General features: G+C 43.6%; 1 protein-coding gene across 2 annotated transcripts in view; it reads left to right on the top strand.

Moving 5' to 3' along the window:
* Positions 1 to 14,362, top strand: part of Tenm3 (teneurin transmembrane protein 3) — a 439,811-nt gene extending 425,449 nt beyond the window's left edge. For both annotated transcript variants that reach the window (XM_026400587.2, XM_026400586.2), the window contains 4 exons: positions 2,205 to 2,501; positions 5,943 to 7,554; positions 10,562 to 10,692; positions 12,807 to 14,362. In XM_026400587.2, the coding sequence (XP_026256372.1) occupies positions 2,205 to 2,501; positions 5,943 to 7,554; positions 10,562 to 10,692; positions 12,807 to 13,562 (2,796 nt within the window). In that variant the 3' untranslated portion in view covers positions 13,563 to 14,362. The remainder of the gene's footprint in view (positions 1 to 2,204; positions 2,502 to 5,942; positions 7,555 to 10,561; positions 10,693 to 12,806) is intronic.
* The last annotated feature ends 9,466 nt before the right edge of the window (positions 14,363 to 23,828 follow it).

Genomic DNA, 23,828 nt, shown 5'->3' with positions numbered 1-23,828 from the left:
AAATGAATTTTTTCTCAGAAAGCCCTCAGCCAGCTGCCTTCAGCTTCACTGCAAGAGAGAGCTTAGGGATCTAGTCCAACCTCTTTATTTACAGATGGACAAAATAGATTGAGAGGGGTTAAAAGCCCAGAAGGCCAGCTAACCCTAAGCCCCATCAGGTTTGGAGATCAGGCATTTTGACTCCTGGGTTCCTCCCTACAAGACACATGAACACACACACTATAATATCCCAATACACACCAATTTCTGCTATGATATAGTGTTGTGGGGTTTGTTTGTTTCCATATAAACTGAAATGAAAAAATTAAGATCCTTCTAATTTCCATCCAGGCCTCCACCCTTTCTCATTTTCCATAAAGCATCTCTTTGAAGGTTCTCCCTCCACCAGCCTCATTTCTTTGTAGCTTAGACTGTTACCTTTGCATGGACTTAACAGTATTCCCCTTAAACAGCTGCTTAGACAAGTTTAAGCCTGAGTAATTTGCATGGGACATGTTTAATGTCAATTATAGAATGCAAAAAGTAGATTTATACAGGTTTTGCACATATATGCATGTATTTACATACTGATGTGAGCTACTGATGTGAGCAGTGTGCATGTGTGTGTGTGTGTGTGTGTGTGTAACAGTTTTATATAATGTCTTAGTCTATTTTCTGTTGCTATAAGAGAGTACCTAAAACTGGGTAATTTATAAAGGAAAGAACTTTATTTTGGCTCATGGTTCTGAAAGTCCAAGAGCATGGCTCCAGGATCTGCTCAGATTTTGGTGAGAGCTTCATGGCAGAAAGAGGAAGAGCAAATGGGCACATTTGGAAGGGAACCAAGGAGTTAACATGGTTCAAAACAACCTGTTCTCAAAAGAATTAGTCCATTCCTACGAGAACCAATTCAGAATCTTGAGAACATTAACCACTCTTAAAGGCCCATCTCCCAATACCACTACATTGGCAACCGAATTTCAACCCAAGTTTTGAGGGGGACAAACCACACACACACACACACACACACACACACACACACACATATATAACAGATCAGCTGGAGCTATCAATTTTGAAGGTCCTCATTAGAAGATAGTGATGTAAAATTAAGCCTTTCCCATTTGATTTTTTTTAAAGAGAGAGAGAAAAAAAAATTTAATATTTACTTTCCAGCTTTTCGTGGACACAACATCTCTACTTCACTTCTGTGTGGTGCTGAGGATCCAACCCAGCACCCCACGCATGCCAGGCGAGTGCGCCACCACTTGAGCCACATCCCCAGCCCTCCCATTTGATTTTTAACAATCCAAACAGTAATAAAGGTGTGGAAGACCAAAGGATATAGTACGGTCTCTGCCCATAAGGGTTCACAGTCTGCCAACACTGTTGGCTACATGTGAATCAGAATTCAATCAGGACCACATTTCCATTGCAATAATGAATGCTGGTTTGTGTATGTCTTGGATCATAGACTGTAACAGTCAGATTTAGTTAAAGTCTAGACATGGCACATAGCCACACAGAGACCCAATCGCAACAACATGGCACTGGATTTGTATATTAAGTGCAATATTCAGACTGTGGATATGTGGTAGTGAAGGACTCTGAAGTCCCTGCCAGTTAACCAGATGTTATCAAAAGAAAAAAGCATTCTCAAAAAATCGTGACTTTTCAGCACTGGGCCAAAAGCAATGATCATGTTTGTAACCTCCTGCTATTTAAACCCATTAATAATTTATAGTAATGTGGGTTCCAACTTCTACTTAACTGCTGTTCAAAGGGTTAGAGTCACATTAACCACTGTGTTTTATTTAATGTAACCATGATTAATTTACTAACGCAATTATTTTCCAGTGTCTTTGAGGGGAGGAGCTTTGAGTAATTTACATAGGTGTCATGTTTATCACCTTCAGATCTTCTGAAAAAACTTAAAAGTGAATACATTTTGGAATTTTTCTTATCGGTTGCTTTAGTTTACAAAATTTAATTGAAATGGTTTTGAACAAATGCCAGGCTGTCTTTCTGTTTAATAAAACCTTTTAAAAGAGCAGTTAATCTACTGCCTGGCACTTGTACCCAAGAAGTTGCTAAATTAATTTACTGACAAAGTGAATCAATCATAATAAATGGTGTTTAAACAATACCCAGGACTCTGAAGAGTAATAAGTGACTAGTATTGGAATAATATGATTTATTTTATCATCTTGTTTGTGTGCTAACAGGTTAATGGCAGAAACCTCCTTTCAGTTGACTTTGATCGGACAACAAAGACGGAAAAAATCTATGATGACCATCGTAAATTTCTGCTGAGGATCGCCTATGACACATCAGGGCACCCAACTCTCTGGCTGCCAAGCAGCAAGCTGATGGCTGTCAACGTCACCTATTCATCCACTGGTCAGATCGCCAGCATCCAGCGAGGAACCACTAGTGAAAAAGTAGATTATGACGGACAGGGAAGGATTGTATCTCGGGTCTTTGCTGATGGTAAAACATGGAGTTACACATACTTAGAAAAGGTGCGTCTGCACGGTGTGGTTTCAAATAAGGATGGGATGATTAGCGTTTTCCAGCAATCACCCTGAGCACTACAAGGTGGGGTGGGGGGCCGGCAACATGGGAAGGAGTTCCATTTATTATTCTAAGTATCAATATGGCAGTCGTAGTGTTACAGCAGTGATGAATTTCTACATTAGCAAAGTAGTTTCTCCTTAGTTAAGTTTCACTATCCGAGACCCTTTTAAGTGATTTATGTTGTAAACAAACAAGCACTAACACTATCCACCTGCCAAGCTTGTACATCGACAACATTCACAAATTAGACCTTGAGCTTGTAAGTCATTTGTAAATAATTCCATGCTGGCTCTTTCATTTAAGAAAGAGCCTTACATTAGCACAGTTAAAGCTGTCAGTTTTGCATTGTTCCTGGCAGAGCTTCAACATAACCATAAAAAGCATGTAGGCCTATTTATGCATTATTAACCAAAAGAGGTTATTTTCTTAGAAAGCCACGCTTTCAGATACTTTGTGGCATCTCTCTTTTCTCCTATATATAATAGATAAGCATTGCCACTTAGGCTTTTTCCAATTCCTAAGAACTATACACAATACCAGAAATAGAGACTTAGAGTTAGTTGCACATCTGCAAAATGCTGAGCTATACAATGCATGGCTTGGGGTATTGACTAGGGTCAAAAGGAAATGAAAAGGGAAGAAAAGGGAAGGGATGGTCTCCCATAATTCTGTTCTTAAGACATGTAATCCACCAAAGAGCATATTCATGAGATATTTCATTTGCCTTTGAGATAGACATTAGCACTTGAAAATGATGCAATTTTGAGTTCTTTTACATCTCAAGTCTCAAAGCCAGTTACACAGCAGCCTGTTACAAACTCGACCCTCAACAGTTGCTGTCTTTACCCTTACATGTATCAGAAGTTACACAGAGTAACGTCTGTCATATAAAATACCACAGGCACATCATTGCTGTACTCACCTCCCACAATCCTGTTCTTCATCAGAGGTGCTCCACAGAACCCCTCAGTCTATACCAACCCCCTCCACATGGGCCATCTCATCTGATTCCAAGTGGCCTATACACAGACTGTAACCTTCCTGACAACCATGTTCAGTTTTAAAGCACAGTGCAGTATTTAAGGTAGCCTCCCAACTCTGGAATGCTTTCAGCCAGGACCGTCCTGGCCAGTCTGCTCTTACAAACCCGATTGTCTTCTCTCCTTAGAAGAGACTCACCCTTGAAACCATAGATAATGCCTGTTGCATGACAAGCTCTAAAGATAGTAACCATTCCACTCCACTGTTGGTTAATTGTTTGCCAAGAGACCATTGAGTCTACACATTTACTTGTCTGGGAATAAATCCTGACACCTGGCAGGTATTTTACCCTCCAACCTAACAAGTCCCAAGGCAGCTTCTCTAAGTGGGAAAGGAATAGACTAGAAAAGTTTTCCCAATTTAAGTACATTACAGAGAAGGGTAATAGAAATATGAATACTTACACTCCCCCCCAAAATTGACAGTGGTGATGTGGCTGAAAATGTGTAAATGAACCAAGGAGGAGATCATTGATAAGAGCCTTGGTCACAAAATGGCAAAGACAGTAACCAAGATCACCTGCTTGCATTCGTGGAGATCAGAAAAACCAATGAGTCCTTTCTCATTACCTCTCCCAAATTCCTAAAACCATCCCAAACTATTTCCATTTCTTGCAAGGATAGGCACCCAAATTCAAAATTACTTATCACAAAACAAGGAATATTTTACTAACTACCATCGAATATGTTAAGTGACTGCAAAACTAGGTACAAAATTTCTGTGAATTGCAGTTGTTCAAGTTGTTCTTCCTGGGAAGAGTGCAAACTTTTCAGGGAAAATTCTTGTGACATTTACTATACAACCCATGTATTAGTCAGCTTTCTGTTGCTGTGACAAAATACCAGGTTCATAGGAGGAAGGATTTATTTTGACTCAACACTTTCAGAAGTTTCAGTTCATGGTCTCTTGGCTCCATTTTTCTGGAGGCCTGTGGAAAGCAAAACATCATGGCAGGGAATATAAAGCTGCTCATCTCATTCATGGCCATCAGGAAGCCAAAAGAGAGTAAGAAGGAGTCATGGTCCCAGTGTCCCCTCCAAGGGGACACCCTCAGTGACCTAACATCCTTCCACTAGGCTTACCTCTTAAAAGTTTCACCACATCCCAATAGCACCAGAGGCTGGCAACCAAGCCTACAACACATGGCCTCTAGGGGACATTTAAGATCCAAACCACAGCACCCACATACAAAAACTGCCCCTAGGATATAGCCACTGAGGAATTCTTCAGGTGTCTATGTCATGAAAACTGTTTTTGAAGATTGTGGAAAATAAAACACGAGACTTAGATAAAGGATTATGCATTTCCATATCAGAATCAAAGAAATAAGTCCAAGGGAGCATCCCAGCCTAACCCTCCTCCCTGTCCTACCATCATTCCATTGGGCCTAATGGGGGTTAGAGAACTTTACCAGAGGGAAGAACCACCCAAGCCCTATATTATGATTGTGTTTCAGTTAACCAGCCTTAGGACTGACGTTTTCTCCTGTTGGCCCAATAAATGAATGCCATTCATCTTTCAGCAATTACTTGAAAAATTTATTTTTATTCATATAGTTATTCACTTCATAATTCAGCACCAAAGTATATGTAGTCCAGAAACCATTATTATGTAGCACTTGGGGCAAATCAGATTTGGTACCCACAAAAGGAAATATCAAAATGTAGATTTTTAGTGTCAATACAGATACATTGTAATAATTTCCTAAATAAATTGCCATATCTAAACCCATATCTCTAGTGAGAATATTTACAGTTCTCACTCATCATGTGATTAACAGTGTTTGTCAACATTGATGCTTTATGTACATGTTATCCATTTTGGGCTAATTTTATGCCTCCTCTTCATGGCATAATATTTTGAATGTTTTGTTCCTCCCCCAGATACACTGGAAATTAGGACATGATTTGAGTGGCTCTTCAATCAAACAAGGGGGAAAGCCATCCTAGTAAATAATTGCTAATTATGGATAGGATTGCATTTTCCCCATGCTATTTTCTCCTTGAAATATTGTCTTTAAAGCAGCTTTGTTCGTGCCTGTATTATGACTTCTCCAAATCCATTGACAATCTGCTGGTTGGCTGTGAATGCCTGGGAAAAGAATGGTGCAATCATGACAAGCAGCACATTATGAATCTTGAGCCACTAATTGCAGAACCCCCCACAATTAAGCATCCAAGCAAATTAGGCAGGGAATCGTTAACAACATGTAAGGTCAAGGATAACTCAATTAAAATGAAAACCATTTTCTCAGGCGGAATGTTTCTGTGTATTTGTGGTCACTAAATCTGCTTTCACTTCCCCCATTTGCAAACACTGGATAACACTGTGTGCTCTCTTTACAGTCCATGGTTCTTCTGCTTCATAGCCAACGGCAGTACATCTTCGAATACGATATGTGGGACCGTCTGTCTGCCATCACTATGCCCAGTGTGGCTCGCCACACCATGCAGACCATCCGGTCCATTGGCTACTACCGCAACATATACAACCCCCCAGAAAGCAATGCCTCCATCATCACAGACTACAACGAGGAAGGACTGCTTCTGCAAACGGCTTTCCTGGGTACAAGTCGGAGGGTCCTATTCAAATATAGAAGGCAAACTAGGCTCTCAGAAATTTTATATGATAGCACAAGAGTTAGTTTTACCTATGATGAAACAGCAGGAGTCCTAAAAACAGTAAACCTCCAGAGTGACGGTTTTATTTGCACCATTAGATACAGGCAAATTGGCCCCCTGATTGACAGACAGATTTTCCGCTTTAGTGAAGATGGGATGGTAAATGCAAGATTTGACTATAGTTATGACAACAGCTTCCGAGTGACCAGCATGCAGGGTGTCATCAATGAAACTCCACTGCCCATTGATCTCTATCAGTTTGATGACATTTCTGGAAAAGTTGAGCAGTTTGGAAAATTTGGAGTTATATATTATGATATTAACCAGATCATTTCCACAGCTGTAATGACTTATACGAAGCACTTTGATGCCCATGGCCGCATCAAGGAGATTCAGTATGAGATATTCAGGTCACTCATGTACTGGATTACAATTCAATATGATAACATGGGTCGGGTAACCAAGAGAGAGATTAAAATAGGGCCCTTTGCCAACACTACCAAATATGCTTATGAATATGACGTTGATGGACAGCTTCAAACCGTTTACCTAAATGAAAAGATCATGTGGCGTTACAACTATGATCTGAATGGAAACCTCCATTTACTGAATCCAAGCAACAGTGCACGTTTGACACCTCTTCGTTATGACCTGCGAGACAGAATCACTCGACTAGGTGACGTTCAATATCGGTTGGATGAAGATGGTTTCCTGCGTCAAAGAGGCACAGAAATCTTTGAATACAGCTCCAAGGGACTCCTAACTCGAGTGTACAGTAAAGGCAGTGGCTGGACAGTGATCTATCGTTATGATGGCCTGGGAAGGCGTGTTTCTAGCAAAACCAGTCTAGGACAGCACCTGCAGTTTTTTTATGCTGACCTGACTTATCCCACTAGGATTACTCATGTCTACAACCATTCGAGTTCAGAAATTACCTCCCTTTATTATGATCTCCAAGGACATCTTTTTGCCATGGAAATCAGCAGTGGGGATGAATTCTATATTGCATCAGATAACACAGGGACACCATTGGCAGTTTTCAGTAGCAACGGGCTTATGCTAAAACAGATTCAGTACACCGCATATGGTGAGATCTATTTTGACTCCAACATTGACTTTCAACTAGTAATTGGATTTCATGGTGGCCTGTATGACCCACTCACCAAATTAATCCACTTTGGAGAAAGAGATTATGACATTTTGGCAGGACGATGGACAACACCTGACATAGAAATCTGGAAAAGAATTGGAAAGGACCCAGCCCCTTTTAACCTGTATATGTTTAGGAATAACAACCCTGCAAGCAAAATTCATGATGTAAAAGACTACATCACTGGTAAGCTTTTTTAATTTTCTTTTCAAAGTGCTAAAGTTTTGTAACCACTGGATTAATACAATAAAATAACTGGAATTGGCCTTTTAAATGTATTTGTCTCTGTGGATTCATAGAGAAACTACAAAGGTAAAATGAAACACGGTTTCTTCCTACCAATGCTTAAGCACACAAGTTTTGAAATGACATGGAATCTAGTTATTTATGGAGGGGGAGAGACACAGGGAAGCAAAAGACAGGATAAACTCACAGTTTCAAAATGAGGGTTTCTATCTCAACGGCTCTCCTACAAATTGTGTGGCTTTATAAGCAAGGTAATTTTTTGAGTCACAGTTGCTCTTTTATTCAGTTTCCCAACAGAATATCTAAGGCAGTCACTTATTAAGAGGAAAGATTTTGGCTCACAGTTTTGGAGCTTCCAGTCCATGTTCAATTGATCCTGTCGCTTTGGGCCTGTGGCAAGGCAGCATGTCATGGCAAGAGCACCTGGAATACAAAACCACTCGCCTCATCAGCCAGGAAGCAAAGTAGGAAGAGGAAGAGACCTGGGTCCCACAGGTCCCTTCAAAGGCATGCCCCCAATGACCTAAGGCCCCAGATCTCAAAGGTTCCACCACCTGGCAATAGCACCACCCTGGTGGAACAGTTGTTTAATACATGGACAGTGGGGAACATTCAATATCTAAACTATAGCAGTTGTCTTAAGTATAAAATGGGAACAATAATACCTATCCACAGAATAAAATATAAGAATATATGCAGTTTTCCATTACACGGTAATTGCCTTATAACTGTGTAATGTTGGGGTTTTAATTCATATGTAAGACTCTACTAGAGATAATTATGGGAAACAACCCAGTGTGACCACCCTCTCATCCCTGGGAGGTTTTGCCGCCCTCTTTATTGCCATCATGTCATGACAATAATGGAGCAGTTTCTCCTCTCATTGCTTAGCCAGCGGATTCTATTTCTCTTCTTGCTTCTGTCTTCTCACACCGCTGTCTTCATCATCATTTAGTTCAATTCTTGCATGATGACACTACTGAAAGGCACACTAGTATTCTACCACTCTGATAATTATCAGGCTATAGATTTAAGATCTTTCCAATTTTGGTGCATGTTACTCTTTCAGTGTTGCAAGAGTTAAACCATCAATTCCCACTCTGCCACCAAAGAACAACCAGAATATAGGAAAGACCAGGTCTTTACAAGCACTAGCTGACTCCTTCGCTCATCCTTTACTCCAAGAATTCTGAATCCTCCTGCTTTCCATTCCATTATGTTGTCATAATTAACCTTTCTGCCACATCTAGGTTTCCTGGAGGAAGTTTCTTTCCTGTTTTCTTTTTTTGTTTTAGGGGTTTTCTGTTTTGTTTCAGCTTATGTTGGATGCCCCAGGCTGCCTCTTTTCTAGCTCAGTGTCTGAGGCATAGTGAGATTTCTGTTCTCTCAGTTCTCAGGACAGCTCTCAAAATGCTGCCCCCTGTTCATTTTGCATCTGCTTCTTACTTTTCCAGACTGCCTAAAGCTTTCCATATCTCTTTTCCATGTGAACCAGCTGGAAGTCCCTTCTTTCAGCAACGTAATTCAACCACCCCCTCCTGGTATTCTCATCCAGGGTGTTTCAGTACATATGTGTATTCAAATCCCATTATTTGGCAGTACTTTTCAATCCTTAAGATCCTTCCATTTGTACTTAGGCAGACAGTGTGTAAAGTAGAATCTTTGCCCTCAAGACTCCAATATTTGGAAGAAAAAAAAATTCCCCAAAACGTTAGACTCCCCTGTGATCTTTTACACACTCCCACAAAAAAAAAAAAAGTACCACTTTCCATCCTATGTGAACAATGTGGGGATTTATTTCTTCCCCACTACTACTACCACCAGCCCATTTAAAGAAGAGAGAATACCATGGGTTCTGTAGGCAAATGGACAAAGCACCTGCCCGCCTGGCGATGAGGTGAGAGTTTGTGCCCTGGAGAAGGAAATAGGAAGCAAGTGGCCCTCCATCATTCTGACAAGCAGTTTACCACTGGTTATTTAAGGGGTGTTGACAGGGGCTGCCTGAAAGGCTGGAAAGCCCACAGCTCCTGAATTCATCCTCTCCTAGCAACGTGGACTGCGGGGAATGCCATAGCAGCATTTTCTGAAAAACATCAAAAGAGAGATGGAACAGCATAAAATATATTAGGTGAAATGCAATTTCAAATTTTCCAGCAATGTGCTTAATATATAAAATAATCTACACCCAACTGTACTCATAAAGCTGCAAGCCTGCTGAGTAGTTCTGTAACATTATAACCTCCAGAATAGAATAAAAGCCTTATTCTGAGCTTAATGGCTTTTGGAGTCACATGGCAATATTTTAAAATACCATTTTAAAGGTTTCCACGTTCTCTCCCCAAAAAGTTTGTCTCCACCTGTGCACAGCGAGCCTTTGAAGTCATAACTGATGGTAATCAGAACTTCTGTGCCCTTGGCCAGTGTTACCAGCTTTTAGCATTCATCTTTGATTAAGAATCAACTGTTCATTTTAATACTCTCAATTGAGGGTTTTTATTAATAGAAAATGGGTTGTAGAAGTCCGCATATCCTTGGGCTAGCTTTTGAAAGCTAATAACACACAACTTCTATTTAAGAACAGCCTTTACTAACTACAAAACAGATTTCATTTGTTTTCTACGACGTCTTTTTCATGCTGCTGCACATTGTTATTACCCTTTTCATCATTATTACTGGCACAGGATGCAGTTTCGCACTTGTGACAGCTTATCCGCTCTGAGAGTGTCTAATATTTGTCTTTTCTGTAGCATTTGCCATAGGTGTGCTATTGAGGTTATTGTCTTCCAGTCTAAAAATAGAGAGTAGGTTTGAAATGGTAGGAGGAAGGCAGACACATGCTCGTTTTCAGATTATTTGTGAAATTAGAGTGTTTTTAAGGTAAGAATTTAAATTTACAAAAGTACAAAATAAACCCTAACACCTTTCATTTTGAACATTCTTCTCCTAGATGTTAACAGCTGGCTGGTGACATTTGGCTTCCATCTGCACAATGCTATTCCTGGATTCCCTGTTCCCAAATTTGATTTAACAGAACCTTCTTATGAACTTGTGAAGAGTCAGCAGTGGGATGATGTGCCGGTAAGAAAACAAAAAGCAGAACTATGAAAAGGTGACAAATGGCTGCTTGTGTCGTATTTACCCATAGTTAATCAAACTAACCCTTGTGAAAATTGTACCAAAGACACTTTTTCATCTTTTTACCCTTTTAAGGAGGGAAAATCGACATTTCCTCTGCATTTCTGTTCAGCAAACCAGGAGCCCGTTAAAAGGCTTAAATCTCTTTTTAGTGTTGCTAATAAAAATACAGAAAGACATTATCAAAAGATAATAAAAGGCAGACGCTCAATTGTGAGTGCTAGGTTTCCACAGAGAACCCCAGGAAAGTACATTGATGACACTTGGGACCTGAAGGTGAAGACACAGTAAACAAGAGGGCAAGGGGTGCATACTACAAATTGGCACCCCACAAACAAAGCCACAGACTTCAGCCTGTTTAAAATATTCACAGGGTTTCATGGCAGAAAAAAATCAGAACTAAAAATACAATGTCCTCAGTAAGGCTCTACCAACAACCAACAAATTCAGGGAATTTTCCTGGAAATAACAAATTAGGAGGCCTGCAACTGTTGTGAGAAATAACACAAGGAAAAGGATGGAAAATTGCAAAGTCAACACTGCCATGTCAGAAAGTGGCACTTTAAATTCCCATCATTCAGTGATCAGAAAGGAATGCACAACAACACGCCAGGCTTTCTAGCTTAGAGCAAGAATAATTAGAGATCAAGAAATTGGGTTGCCCATTAGTGATAAGAAGAAGAGAGTGCAGAGTTTATTAGAAAGATTAATCCCCACAGCAATCTCCTATAATTTCAAGGAACACAAAGAGAAAGGGCAATCATGATCACGGCGCACACGCACACAGTATATACAGTATATATATATATATATATATATATATATATATATATATATATATATATATACACACACACACACTGCCAATTTATCTATATTCTGGTACATGTTTCATACTTAACATGAAAGCTTCTTTTTTCCCAGCTGTCACCCTTACATTTAAAAAGCACAACCCATCAAGGTCCTGGGAGCCATGTTAACATTTCTAATTGCAAATGTATCTACACTGATAAAGGGCCATGAAGGCACTCTGACGTTTCCTAATATATTTGAACATGCACATCCTAATTGTGTATGATATTCTAATATGTCTGAAAACACTTAAGTCTGACTGTACAAATGGACTTGCCAACTTTTTCTCCTAAGCAGCCTTTTAATATGGTTCAAGTTCCCTGTCAAGAGACGTGCACAGTAAGGACAGCTTAGGGAATCAGGCAAAGATACTGAGGCTGCCCAAGTGCAGAAAACAAATGTTTCTTTGCTGCAAATGAAACAGATGTTTCCATTTGGGAAACACTGTCCAGACAAACATCTGGTAGTATAAGAAATGGCTGGGTTAAGATGTCCCAATTTGAAACATTTGCCAATGATGATGATCCACTGTCCCTAAGTCTCTGAAAAATAACTGTTTTCCTAAAGTAATACTCATCTCCAGCTACCCCACTGCCCACTCATCCCTCTACATTTCAGTTCTGCAATTACACTGAAGATTTTCATCTAAGAACTGTGTTCACCAGGAGAGGGGGCAGAGTTGACTTCAATCAGAGAAAAAGTATTTCAAAGCATATGAAATGGGGCCTAGTGATCTGCCCCAAGGCACCCCAGCCTTTGGAATCTTTCTGTGCTCCTACTTTCTTTCTCCTCTTTGGAGAAAGCTGCTGCAGTGGGAGGGCTTGATAAACTGGGTTCCCCACATGGGGTGAGTATGCCTAGAAGCATCTAGGAATTATAAAGGAAACGCTAAAGATAGGAATATTTTGCCCAGGTTAGAAACTAAAAGAGTTTACGGTAATACATGATGGAGTTCCTTCTTTTAATATTTCAGAAGCCATTTGGATCACCTTGGGGAAGGGCTCTTGAATGCATTCCTCCCCCCAGGTTTGGAAACCTTTCATCTCTTAAAAAACCAGATGAGGTTTTAATAAATGCCTATGTGCTCTCCGCCCACGGCCCCTCGTTTTTTGGCCCAGAGTGGGAAGGCGGCCGGGATTTGCGGCTCCCTTGCAACCAGGTGCCACAACTTTTCACCCGTCCGCCTGTTGTATTTTGTTTTTCAGCCTATTTTTGGAGTCCAGCAGCAAGTGGCGAGACAAGCGAAGGCTTTCCTGTCGCTAGGGAAGATGGCCGAGGTACAGGTGAGCAGGCGCAAGGCCGGCAGCGAGCAATCCTGGCTGTGGTTCGCCACGGTCAAGTCGCTGATTGGCAAGGGCGTCATGCTGGCGGTCAGCCAGGGCCGCGTGCAGACCAACGTGCTCAACATCGCCAACGAGGACTGCATCAAGGTGGCGGCGGTCCTCAACAACGCCTTCTACCTGGAGAACCTGCACTTCACCATCGAGGGCAAGGACACGCACTACTTCATCAAGACCACCACGCCCGAGAGCGACCTAGGCACGCTGCGGCTGACTAGCGGCCGCAAGGCGCTGGAGAACGGCATCAATGTGACCGTGTCGCAGTCCACGACCGTGGTCAACGGCAGGACTCGCAGGTTCGCTGACGTAGAGATGCAGTTCGGGGCGCTGGCGCTGCACGTGCGCTACGGCATGACGCTGGACGAGGAGAAGGCGCGCATCCTGGAGCAGGCGCGGCAGCGCGCTCTCGCCCGGGCCTGGGCGCGCGAGCAGCAGCGCGTGCGCGACGGCGAGGAGGGCGCGCGCCTCTGGACGGAGGGCGAGAAGCGCCAGCTGCTGAGCGCTGGCAAGGTGCAGGGCTACGACGGGTACTACGTACTCTCGGTGGAGCAGTACCCCGAGCTGGCCGACAGCGCCAACAACATCCAGTTCCTCCGACAAAGCGAGATCGGCAAGAGGTAACCCCCGGGCTGTCCTGGCTGCTGCGGAGGGACGGCCGCGCCACCCTCTTCCGCGAAGACGACCAAACTGGTTTGCTGCATTTCTCTTGAGCCTACACCACACTCCTTTGCTCAGATTTTTCTGTAGCACAATCCGAATTGGACTCTCCAACACAGAAGAGCCTTCCAGGAGAACGATACTGCTATTAAAAATGTACACACAGACACACACAACACAAAAACAAAGACGACTCTTTTCTGAATGACCTTAAAGGTGATCGGCTTTAAAGAATATGTTTACATATGCATATCGCTGCACTCAGTTGGACTGAAAGTATTAAAAGAAAAAAATCATAAAGGAAAAAAAAAAGGCCTAAACATTTTGCTCTGGGCCATGTGTTCCTTTGAGGCACTGTATTTAACTAAGATTTAAAAAAAAAAAAAAAGCGTACAGTGTTTCCAAATATTACCGAATTGTCGACCTTTGCTTACAAAGAAGTAGTCTCTCTGCATAGGATGTGATATATATCTCTGTTCATTTTACAATGTGGGGCAAAATTACTGTTTATAGACAACCCAACTTCTTTCCCTGTGCTGCTTTGTAAAAGGACATTGGCACAAGTGACTTCTGCTCCAACGGGGATTTAATAATGGATTTTACAATGCTATCGTGGTTTGCCTTGGGGGAAAAAAAAAAACTGGCAAATAGAATCCTTGTCACTGATAAGCAAAGGAAACCCTGATTTTTTTGTAAATTATGTGAGACAAGTTGTTTATGGATTTTTATATGAATTACAATTTACTGTACATCAAATATTAGTCTCAGAGGAGTTAATTTATGTAAAGTGTTTAAAAAGTTTATACTTAAAAATAAAATGATAAAAACATGTGAACCGTGTGATTTTTTTAAAAAGGATTGCACCTTTTATTATCTGTTATAGCTGTACAGTATAAATTATTATATTGTAGAGATATAACAACTTATGCCTATAATGTCCAGAAGTGTTAATATTTTTGTATTAGGTTGAAAAAAAATGTGCAACTTTCTATCACTAGATGGATAGGACAGTGCAATCCTAAGTGGGTGGCTCATCCGAGAACTGCTCCTTTCTCTTCCTTCTCTTTTTCATCATGCCAGTGACCTCAGCCGTTATCAACTAAGAGGCACAGTAGAAAACAAAGGCTGGTGGAATGTAACAGAAATGGGGGGTTGGGCGGGGTAGGAGGGGTTCTCTGGCCCTCTGTGGCCCTAAAAGTCAATAGGGAGTTGATATAATTAACCACAGGGTTTTTACTGTTAGAGTACTGCCCCTGGATGCTCCATCTCATGATGGAGGAGAGAGACCACATCAGATGTTCCGGAAACGTTTGTGGGAGGAAAGGATCTGATGTCGTCGTGACCATAACCTGTTGTAGTAAGGAGTAGGAAAGATCGCAGACACCCAACAGCGGTGAGCGAGCCAGAGGGAGCCGGTCAGGGTCACTCTGCTGGTCTTGGACGTGGACCCTCTGGTCGCAAGAGGGACCAAAATAGGGATGCAGAAGGTCCTATAAGCCCTCATGACCCAACCATCTTGAGGGCTGGTTTGAATGGCAGCCTCTGCTGTCTCGGGGAAGCCGGGTGGCAGATCCAGCAGGAAGGGAACTGACAGCCGTGCCCCCTGCACGTGGAGCGTGTGGGCGCCAGCACAGCGCCGTCTGCACTTGTGTGCGGGCCCAGCCGCTCTGACAAATCTCTTTCGTGAGCACCAAATTCAGCCACAAAAATATTTTTAGAAAATATTTCTCCGTTCATTGAGCTATAGTACACACTGTTTTCCTCTATGTATAATGGTGATAAAATATAGCAAGTGAACATGTCGTAAATATAAAGGTTCAAGTGATGTATTGAAAATAATTTTCTAACTGCTTTGTATGTATCACATACTCTAAATTGCACAGTAGGCGTGTTTATTAAACAGATTGGCTGGGAAAGTTTCGAAATAGCTACTGAATTTACAGTATCAGTGCTATTACTGTCTTTGTGTATTTGGTAGAGCATACCGAAGTAATTAATCTTCTAATGAATGCTGATATTTTATTAGAATGAAAGCACAGATTAGCATTAATATTTTTTATCCTGGAAATCCTTTGGCAAGTATTATGAAGCCCAAATTTAGAAAACTATGAGATTTCAAACCACATAAACATGACTCTGTTTTACATTTTTATTTTTTAACTGTTAACTTAGATATTTGCAGTTCTGTTTGATGGAACTTCTGCAGGACTGTATTTAGCATGCTGTAAGTACTTTTGGGTGAAATAGGCTCTGAGTCTAAATTCTCAGAAATGTCTCTGATGTATTGACCATGAAAAGCTTGTACCACATGACAGAAGTGAAATCTTAGTCTTAACCTCTTCTTGACATGGACTGGTCTTTACACTGGCACCGATAAATGACACATTTGGAGAATCTCCTGGTGCTTCTTTTAGATGAAGTCAAATCAACCCAATTAGTGTCTTGTTAGTAGGTATAATGAGCCTATTTCTTTCTAAAAAGGCTTGTGATCTGGACATGCTTTTACAAGAAATAGTGACCTTGGGGAATATGTAAACAAAAGATCTTTTTCTAAGAGTTGGGGGGGTGGGGGACTGTATAATGAAAAGAATTAGCTTACAAAAAAAGAAATTGATATTCAAAGTATTTTAGGCAAAGCCAGTCAAAATGCTTTCATGATATTTTGAGATGTAAATTTTGTCTGATTTGTATTGTTCTTTTCATTTGCCTTCTTAACTTTATATGTGACCTGAATTTTCCATAACTTGATGACTATAGATTGCATCTAGGCATTCCAATAAAAGCCAACCCAATGTGTGTGCGTTTATACATTTTTTCAAATCTTGGACTAGCCAGTATTGCTTTTGTATTTTACAATGGAGTAAGCAAAAAAAAAAAAAAAAAAAAAATGCAGTTCTTGGGGTATCAACTCATCTGCAACCCAGTTGGTAATATCTTTTATTATTAATTTTTTGTGTGCTCACCAGAATGCCTGCACAGGAGGTATACTGCACGAAGGACTCTCCCATGGCCTACTTTAGAAAAACATCAAATACACCCCCACAAAGCCAAACACTCTAACTGTAAAGAAGAAGAATAAAAAAAAAAAAAAAGATCGCCCATTACTACTGGAAAGCAGGCCTCATTGCTGTGATCCTGGCAATAAGTGTGCTTAATTAAAACACTTGATTAGAATAATCAGTTTGGGCCTGATAGGCTTGCAGCCTCCTGGAGCTGTCTGAATCTACATACAGACCGGCTGATTAGGGCATGCTTCGTTCAGCAATTCCAGCTGGCAGGCCAGGGCTTTGATTTTAGTCTGAAAAGGCAGACTTCATCCCACTTGCTTTGTAGTGACAACCTCAACTTGATAACACGTGGATCCAACGGGAATCAGGTCACTCCTCTTGGCAAACTGGTCTAGTTTCTTCTGCTCAAATTAGAGTTTAACCGGTTCAAATGGGGAATCTAGAAAAAACACAGGCAAATTACTACTCGCTCTCCTCACTGCTTTCCTTAAATGTAATGTCTGAACAAAAACATAAAACAAACAAAAAAAATAATAATGTAGGTGAAACATGTCTTAGTAAATATATGTCTGGGTAGGAGACAGGCTGCAACCACATCCTATGAAATTTGCATTTGTTTCTTTACATTCATACATCACTTCATAGTTGCACAAGAGTCTAACTACCTGACCTGACCATAAGTACAATACCTGAATAGAAGCATCTCAAATCAAGACCGGTTCTCCAAGTACTTTTTTTTGTTTGGTTTTGCTTCATTCTGTGTTAGGGATTGAACCCAGGGACTCATGCATGCTAGGCAAGCATTTTGCCACTGGACTATGTCTCCCAGCCCTTTTTAAAGATTTTGAGACAGACTCTCACTAATTTGCCCAGGCTGGCCTTGAACTTGCAGTCTTTCTACCTCAGCCTCCCTAGTAGCTGGGACTACAGATGTGCACCACTGCTCCTGGCTTCTCGGGCACTTTAAAAGATGAGGAGAGAATTCTGCATTTGATGAATTCCCTAACCATGCCCACTGAACTCCCAGCTCATGGTCTCTTCTTTCTCCCTTTGTTCTGGTCCACTTCCAAATGCAACTATTTCTTTCACCTTCTGAAGAGCAAAATTAGCTGTCTGGGGTGCTTCTGGAATGGAAGAATCCCAAAGAGGAAGCTGGCCCTGATCCACATTATGTCCTGTCTGTGGTAAAAACAACCTGAGTAGTGCTCATGGCAGCTCGCTTGCTATAGTACAGAGGATGACAAGGACAGATGCAAGAACTGCCACCACCCACTTCAGGTGGGATGGACTGGCATTGATCTCCAGTAGAGTGGGGCAAATTCAGCCCAGGAATCCTAGAAAAGCAATATAGCAATAACTTACCACTTCCATAGAACCCAAATCTATCCCACTTTCCTCCAGAGAAGTGATCTGAGCCCAACACCACAGTCTATCATATGCTAGAAGCCAAGTTCACAGAAGTGATTCAAGCCAAAGTGAACAGAGATTGCTGTCAGCTAGTATTCTTTATTACATCATGTAGTCTTCTGTCAATGCTACCCAGAAAGGTCCTGAAGACATTGCTTACCACCTCTCTATGCATGGAACACTAGATCTTGTCAAAGCTGCTATAACATACAGTCATGATGTGTGTTTCATTGTATAAAGATGCCCTCAACCCAAAAACAAGGCATTTGCTTTAAGCTCCTCCCTGCTGCCAATATTTCTAGCTCCTCAGCTCACCTCATTGTAGAGAAGCAAGTCTACCATGCAATGTTAATGATCGACCACCATTTCTAAAAGAAAGACCATCAAACTATTTACCTAGATTTTCCATATGCTATTTATTTGGCTTGGGCCATCCTACCAAGCCCACAAAAAAAACATAAGTTATTTATAGATCATCATTACCAATTTTATCTACAACATTAAGCCAGAGTACCAAAGAGGTACTGATAAGCCATTGGAATTTTCTACCTTCTAATTTAAGCCACATAATGAATATCCCCTCTTGCCAACATTCTCATTTGCTATTCACCACCTCTGCAAGCAATGGTCTCTTGATGTCAGTTAGTTACTAATAACTTTTAGGTAAATTGAGTAAACCTTTTCATTTATGAACTGACTTAAAATTCTGTCATGGAGGAATATAGGATTCCTAGAGCCCTGTGTATAGAGAATTTACTATAAACTGATTCTAAGCCTAGAGTAACATCATTATTCAGTTTAGAGTTAATGGGTTCCACAAAGCAAATTTAATAAATCCTTCTGGGATCTAAGCTGTGGAAAATTAAAATTAGAAGCATAAATTGTGACTTCTAGGGCAAGAGACTGGCTTGGTTATAGTCTTCCTGCTTATAGGGTGAATTGTGAGCTGGGCTTTAGCAGGCCCTAGCCACAGGCATTCGGCTTGCATTAGGAAGGGAAATCACATTCTTTTACACGTGTGCAGAGATTTCCTGAATTCCATCCACAATGGCTATTTCTATACGACATAACTCACTGCATAGAACTGACAGGATTTACAAGTCGTCCACTGGGTGCAAAGGAATTCTTTAAAAATTTCACAAGTTAATTTTATCAATGTGAGGGGAGCATAAATGCCCAAGGACTTAAAATGACAAGCTCTTTGACATGACTGAAAGGTCAGAAATGGAACAGCTCCGGGAAGTCTGAGAGGAAGCACACTGATTCTCCCTTCCACCTGAGTTATCACCCAGTGATCGATACCCACAACGTGAAGACTGCCCAGTGTCCCGAATCTTCTTCCAATATGAATACTACAGAGGGAGATTCTAATCGAATTATTCTAGAGAATAGTCTTCAAAACTCCTCCCTAGGATGACTCCTGTCTCTATGTCCTTGATGTCCCTTCTCTGTCTCCCTGACTCCCTCTCTTTCTGGATCTACCCTGGTAGAAGCAATCGGGGTTGGAATCAGTCAGGTTGTGTCCAACCACATATGCTTCTAAGACTCAGAGGGAAACATATGTTCCCTGGGTAGGCAAGATGGGCTTTGGGGCTGGGATAGTAGCTCAGTGGTAAAGCTCCTGCCTACCACACGTGAGGCACCGGGTTCCACCCTCAGCACCGCATAAAAATAAAATAAAAAAGATAAACTTTAGTTCCTCAGGATCTCCTAGGGACAAGCGCCCCTCATCTCCAACTTCCTAATAAAAGGTTAAAAACAAGCAGATTTTTTAAATCTCCTCACTGCAGCTCTGACATTATTTCCAAGATCAGCTCTGGGGTTTATACTTCAGTCTCAAGCATTGACAAGTGGCACTGCAGAGCACAGAAAAGCCACAGGGAGGACACAGGAAGGAACAATGGTCCCAGTTGGCTTAACAGAGAGAGGCAGTGGGGGCGGGGGGGGGGGGGGGGGGGAGAACATCTTAACATCTTTCCCTAAAACCCATCCTCCATTCCTTCTGGCCTCCTCCCTTCAGTTCCCAGGGATTCTGGCTTCTGCAAAAGAATGAAAGGCCGTTCCCACCCTATGGTGGCAAAATGGGCAGGAGGCTGAGCAGGGAGGCTGGGCCTGGGGCTGATCCCAGGTTATGGCCTTGGCCCAGGCTCTTTCAGGCAGGGCTCCAGCGCCCCCTAGTGATGCGTGCCTGTGGCGAGGAAAGTCCTGGGTACCAGACCAGCGGGGCCTGGCCCAGAAACCAAAAGAAACCAGCCCCTCCTCCGGCCTCCACCCCTCTGCTCCGCGGTTAGGCCCATTCGGAGGCTCCTCTGTTTTCCCGTCTTTGCTCGCTCACGGAGTTTCACACATAAAGCGATTACTTCTGCTTCATGCACCACCTCACTGAGGCCTGGTCCTTGCAAACATCGCTCCCGGAAGATTTCTCTTCATGTCAAGCAGAAACTTTGTCAAGCCATGTTCCTCTCGCTTGGCAGATGAAAATAAGGCCCTTCCTCCCAGGACTTGTCCGCGGGCTCTCTGAGTTTTGCAGCCCCCCAAAAACAGTGATTTCTGAACTACCACATTGTTTCCCTTTTGCTTTCCATGTTAACAGTCCTGTCGCTGGGAAGAATTTCCCAGGAGGACAGATCATTTCAATTCAGAGTGGCATTTTTATTTCCGAGGGAGCTAGGCTCCCACAGAAAGTGCTAGAGTGACAGCTTGGAAAAGTGAACTCCCTCCTGATTCCCCACCACTCCCTCGGCCCCCCTCAGCTTGGTGACATCCAATCTCCTTCCTCTGTCACTGGGAGGAAAATGGGGTTTTCAACCTTTTACTCCTGGGTTGTCACCCAGAGAACCCAAGGGATGCTAATTTTAAGTGGCAGTCTGTACGGGAGTCCTACCTTGAGAAACTGTCCCTGGCTAGAATCTATTGGCATTTTGGGAAACCTGCGGGGACCTAATAAATTGGCCCCTTCCCCTACCTACATTGTCACTAAGAAGAGAAAGGGGACCAAAGATGGCCCACAAAAGTCAAAATATCACCAGAGATAAAGACTGGGTTGGAGCCGGGTGTGGTGATGCGCACATGAAATCCCAGTGGCTTGGGAGGCTGAGGCAGGAGAATCTCGAGTTCAAAGCCAGCCTCAGCAAAATCAAGGCACTAAGCAACTCAGTGAGACCCTGTCTCTAAATGAAATACAAAATAGGGTTAGGGATGTGACTCAGTGGTTGAGTGCCCCTGAGTTCAATCCCTGGTACCCTCCCCACCCCACCCCCCAAAAAATGACTGGCTTGGACAGTGTAGCCATTTGGTGAAAACCAAGACAGCCTATGCACTGGCTGCCAAGATTAGCTAGATGTCCTGCCTCCACTGAGTACCAGGGGCCTGGGCTCTGCCGCTGGTGGGACAGTGAGCAACAAGAACATCTGCTCCCAGTTCATTCTTCCCTGCTCATGCCCTCTGGGAGGTGGATGATGGGCAGAGAGAGGCCCTCTCACACTCACACACTTTCATTGATCTGGTGCCACGGAGGAGGGGAAATTGGCACCGAGTCAGCACTCTGGGTTCACCTGAGGCTACATACAGTCAGTGGCTTGGGCTGGGTTGCTTCCTGGTCTGGGCCTCTGTCAAGAGACAAGATGGCTCTCCACAGGCGACTACAAGCACCTCCTTCCTGCCCCACCAACCGTGGTTGTCTTCTCTGGGAGCTAAGTGGTTAACCGGACTTCAAACCCAAGTTCTGCCTGGCAGCCCTCCAGATTCTGAGACCCATGTCATAAATCTGCTTCTAGTCTGAGTCCTCCACCCTGACTCGAGACCCCAATGCCCCCCTGAGTGGCCTGGGCTTCTCGGCCAGGTGAGGAGGGGCGGACACAGGAGCTGCAAGGCTGGACGCTTTGAGGCAATGACCCCCCAGTTACCTCCTGCTTGTTAGGACGCCCGTGGCCGCCTTCCCAGCTCCTGTAAATCAAAGGGAAACAGGACTAGCCCGGCTACACTCGGGCTCTGTCTGCGGCCTCTGCCAATTAGTGCTGGAGTTAATCAAACTCAGCAGTTCCCTGGAGAGGCGGCGGAGCCGGGAGAGGCCCCAGAGCAGAGGAGACCTACTTGTTAGTCTCCACTTTCCTGACCAAAGGCAGCCACTTGCAGTCTCTGTGCCTGGTTTCTCCATCTTTAAAGTGGCCAATTCCTCAGCCCCAAGCCACTCTGTCCCATCCTCCCATGCCCATAAGCTCTGTGTGTGCATTTGCATACATATGTGCACGTGTGTGTGTGTGTGTGTGTGTGTGTGTGTGTGTGTGTGTAGGAGGGGGCAGAAAATGCTACAGCAAAGAGCTCTTGGTGACTCCTTTACTAACATCTCCTGGGGATGCCCCTGCACTGCTGGGAACCTGCAGCCCCAGGCTGTGGTCACCACACTCCTTGAGAGGGGAAAGGGTGTGTTCTCTGCACAGGCTCCTGCAGCAGAAGGGAGGGGACTGGGAAGCAGGGATCCTGGCGCCTCTTTTCCAAAACCCCTACTTTGCCTGCAGGGAAGTGTTTAGGATGACACCCTGGTCACTATTTTAGCATTGATTATTAGTCTTATTGAATCATGCATGGAATAATATAAAAGAACGTCATCTTCAGTGGGCTGTGGGGGGTGTCCTCCTGGCACGCAGGAAGCCCTGGGTTAGATCCCTACCCCCTCAAATAAAGAAATAAAGACATACAACTGTGCTCCTGCCTTAAAAAAAAAAAAAAAAAAAAAGAATGTTCATCTTCCAAATCCCACCCACTGCCAGCTCCCCCAGGGGATGCCCTGTTCCAGAAAAGGAAAACAGAACAGCTCAGGGAGCTGACAAAGGGCCGCAGCACAGCACCCTAGGTCCATGCCTGATGGAGCACAGTTCTGGCCCTTTCTCTGGCAGCCTTGAAGCTTTCAATGATTTAACCCAAAGGGCTCGCCTCCCTGGGGGTCCCTGCTCGCCTCCCCAGGGTCCCTGCTCGCCTCCCGGGGGTCTCCCTGCTGGGCCCCTCAGGCCTGTGGAACTTCAGTTCTCACACACTCATCACGAGCGCCATGTTCCTGGTGATGAACATCCTGAGAGGACAGCCCTCGACCAGGGCCACCCAGTCCCAAGCCAAGGGACGGTGGAGGGATTATAGCATTCTTATCTCATCAGAAGAACCACTCTGTGGTGTTATCCTCTCCTGGTGCCAAATAAAAAAAGTATAAGGTGAGCTCCTGCCGGCAGGGAGAAGACAGTAAGAGTGACAGCCTCGGCCCTGACCTCAGTCCTCACACCTCTCCCCAGGGCCACCTGGGGGACAGGCCCAACACAGGCAGGAGCAGGAGAGTGCCCAAGACAGGGAGGCAGTCCCTGAAGCAGCTGTCAGAGGTGCCTGAGGCTGGACTAAGCAGAGGGAGGGCCCAGTGCAGCCTGAGTCCCCGCCTCACCCTCCTGAGAATTTGGGGCAGAGCCAACACCACTACCAGCGCTCACCAGCATCCGGATTCAGACTGAGACACTCTTAAGTGTCTAGGGCTAAGGGACAGAGGCTTCAAATTAGCCCAGGCCGTGGCCAGCCCTGACAACCGTCCCCACCCAAACCCCAGGGACCAGGCCTCAGAAGGGACCTCGGACCCAGGCACCTCCAGGCCGACTTCATACCTCACCTCCACAGCTCACCCTCATCAGAACAATCTCCCCCACCCGCTTCTGCCACTTGCTCTCTCTGCACCTCCATTTCTCCGTCTCTACAGTGGCCCAAACCTCTCATGCCCATAATTGCTTGAAAGAGAGACAGACAGCACCCTCCTCGCGGCTGCCATGGGAGAGGTCTGTCT

Source organism: Urocitellus parryii, chromosome 14 (genome assembly GCF_045843805.1).
Source record: "Urocitellus parryii isolate mUroPar1 chromosome 14, mUroPar1.hap1, whole genome shotgun sequence".
NCBI lineage: Eukaryota > Metazoa > Chordata > Mammalia > Rodentia > Sciuridae > Urocitellus > Urocitellus parryii.
The sequence above is the reverse complement of the archived record's forward strand: the minus strand, read 5'-3'. Positions and strand labels throughout refer to the sequence as shown.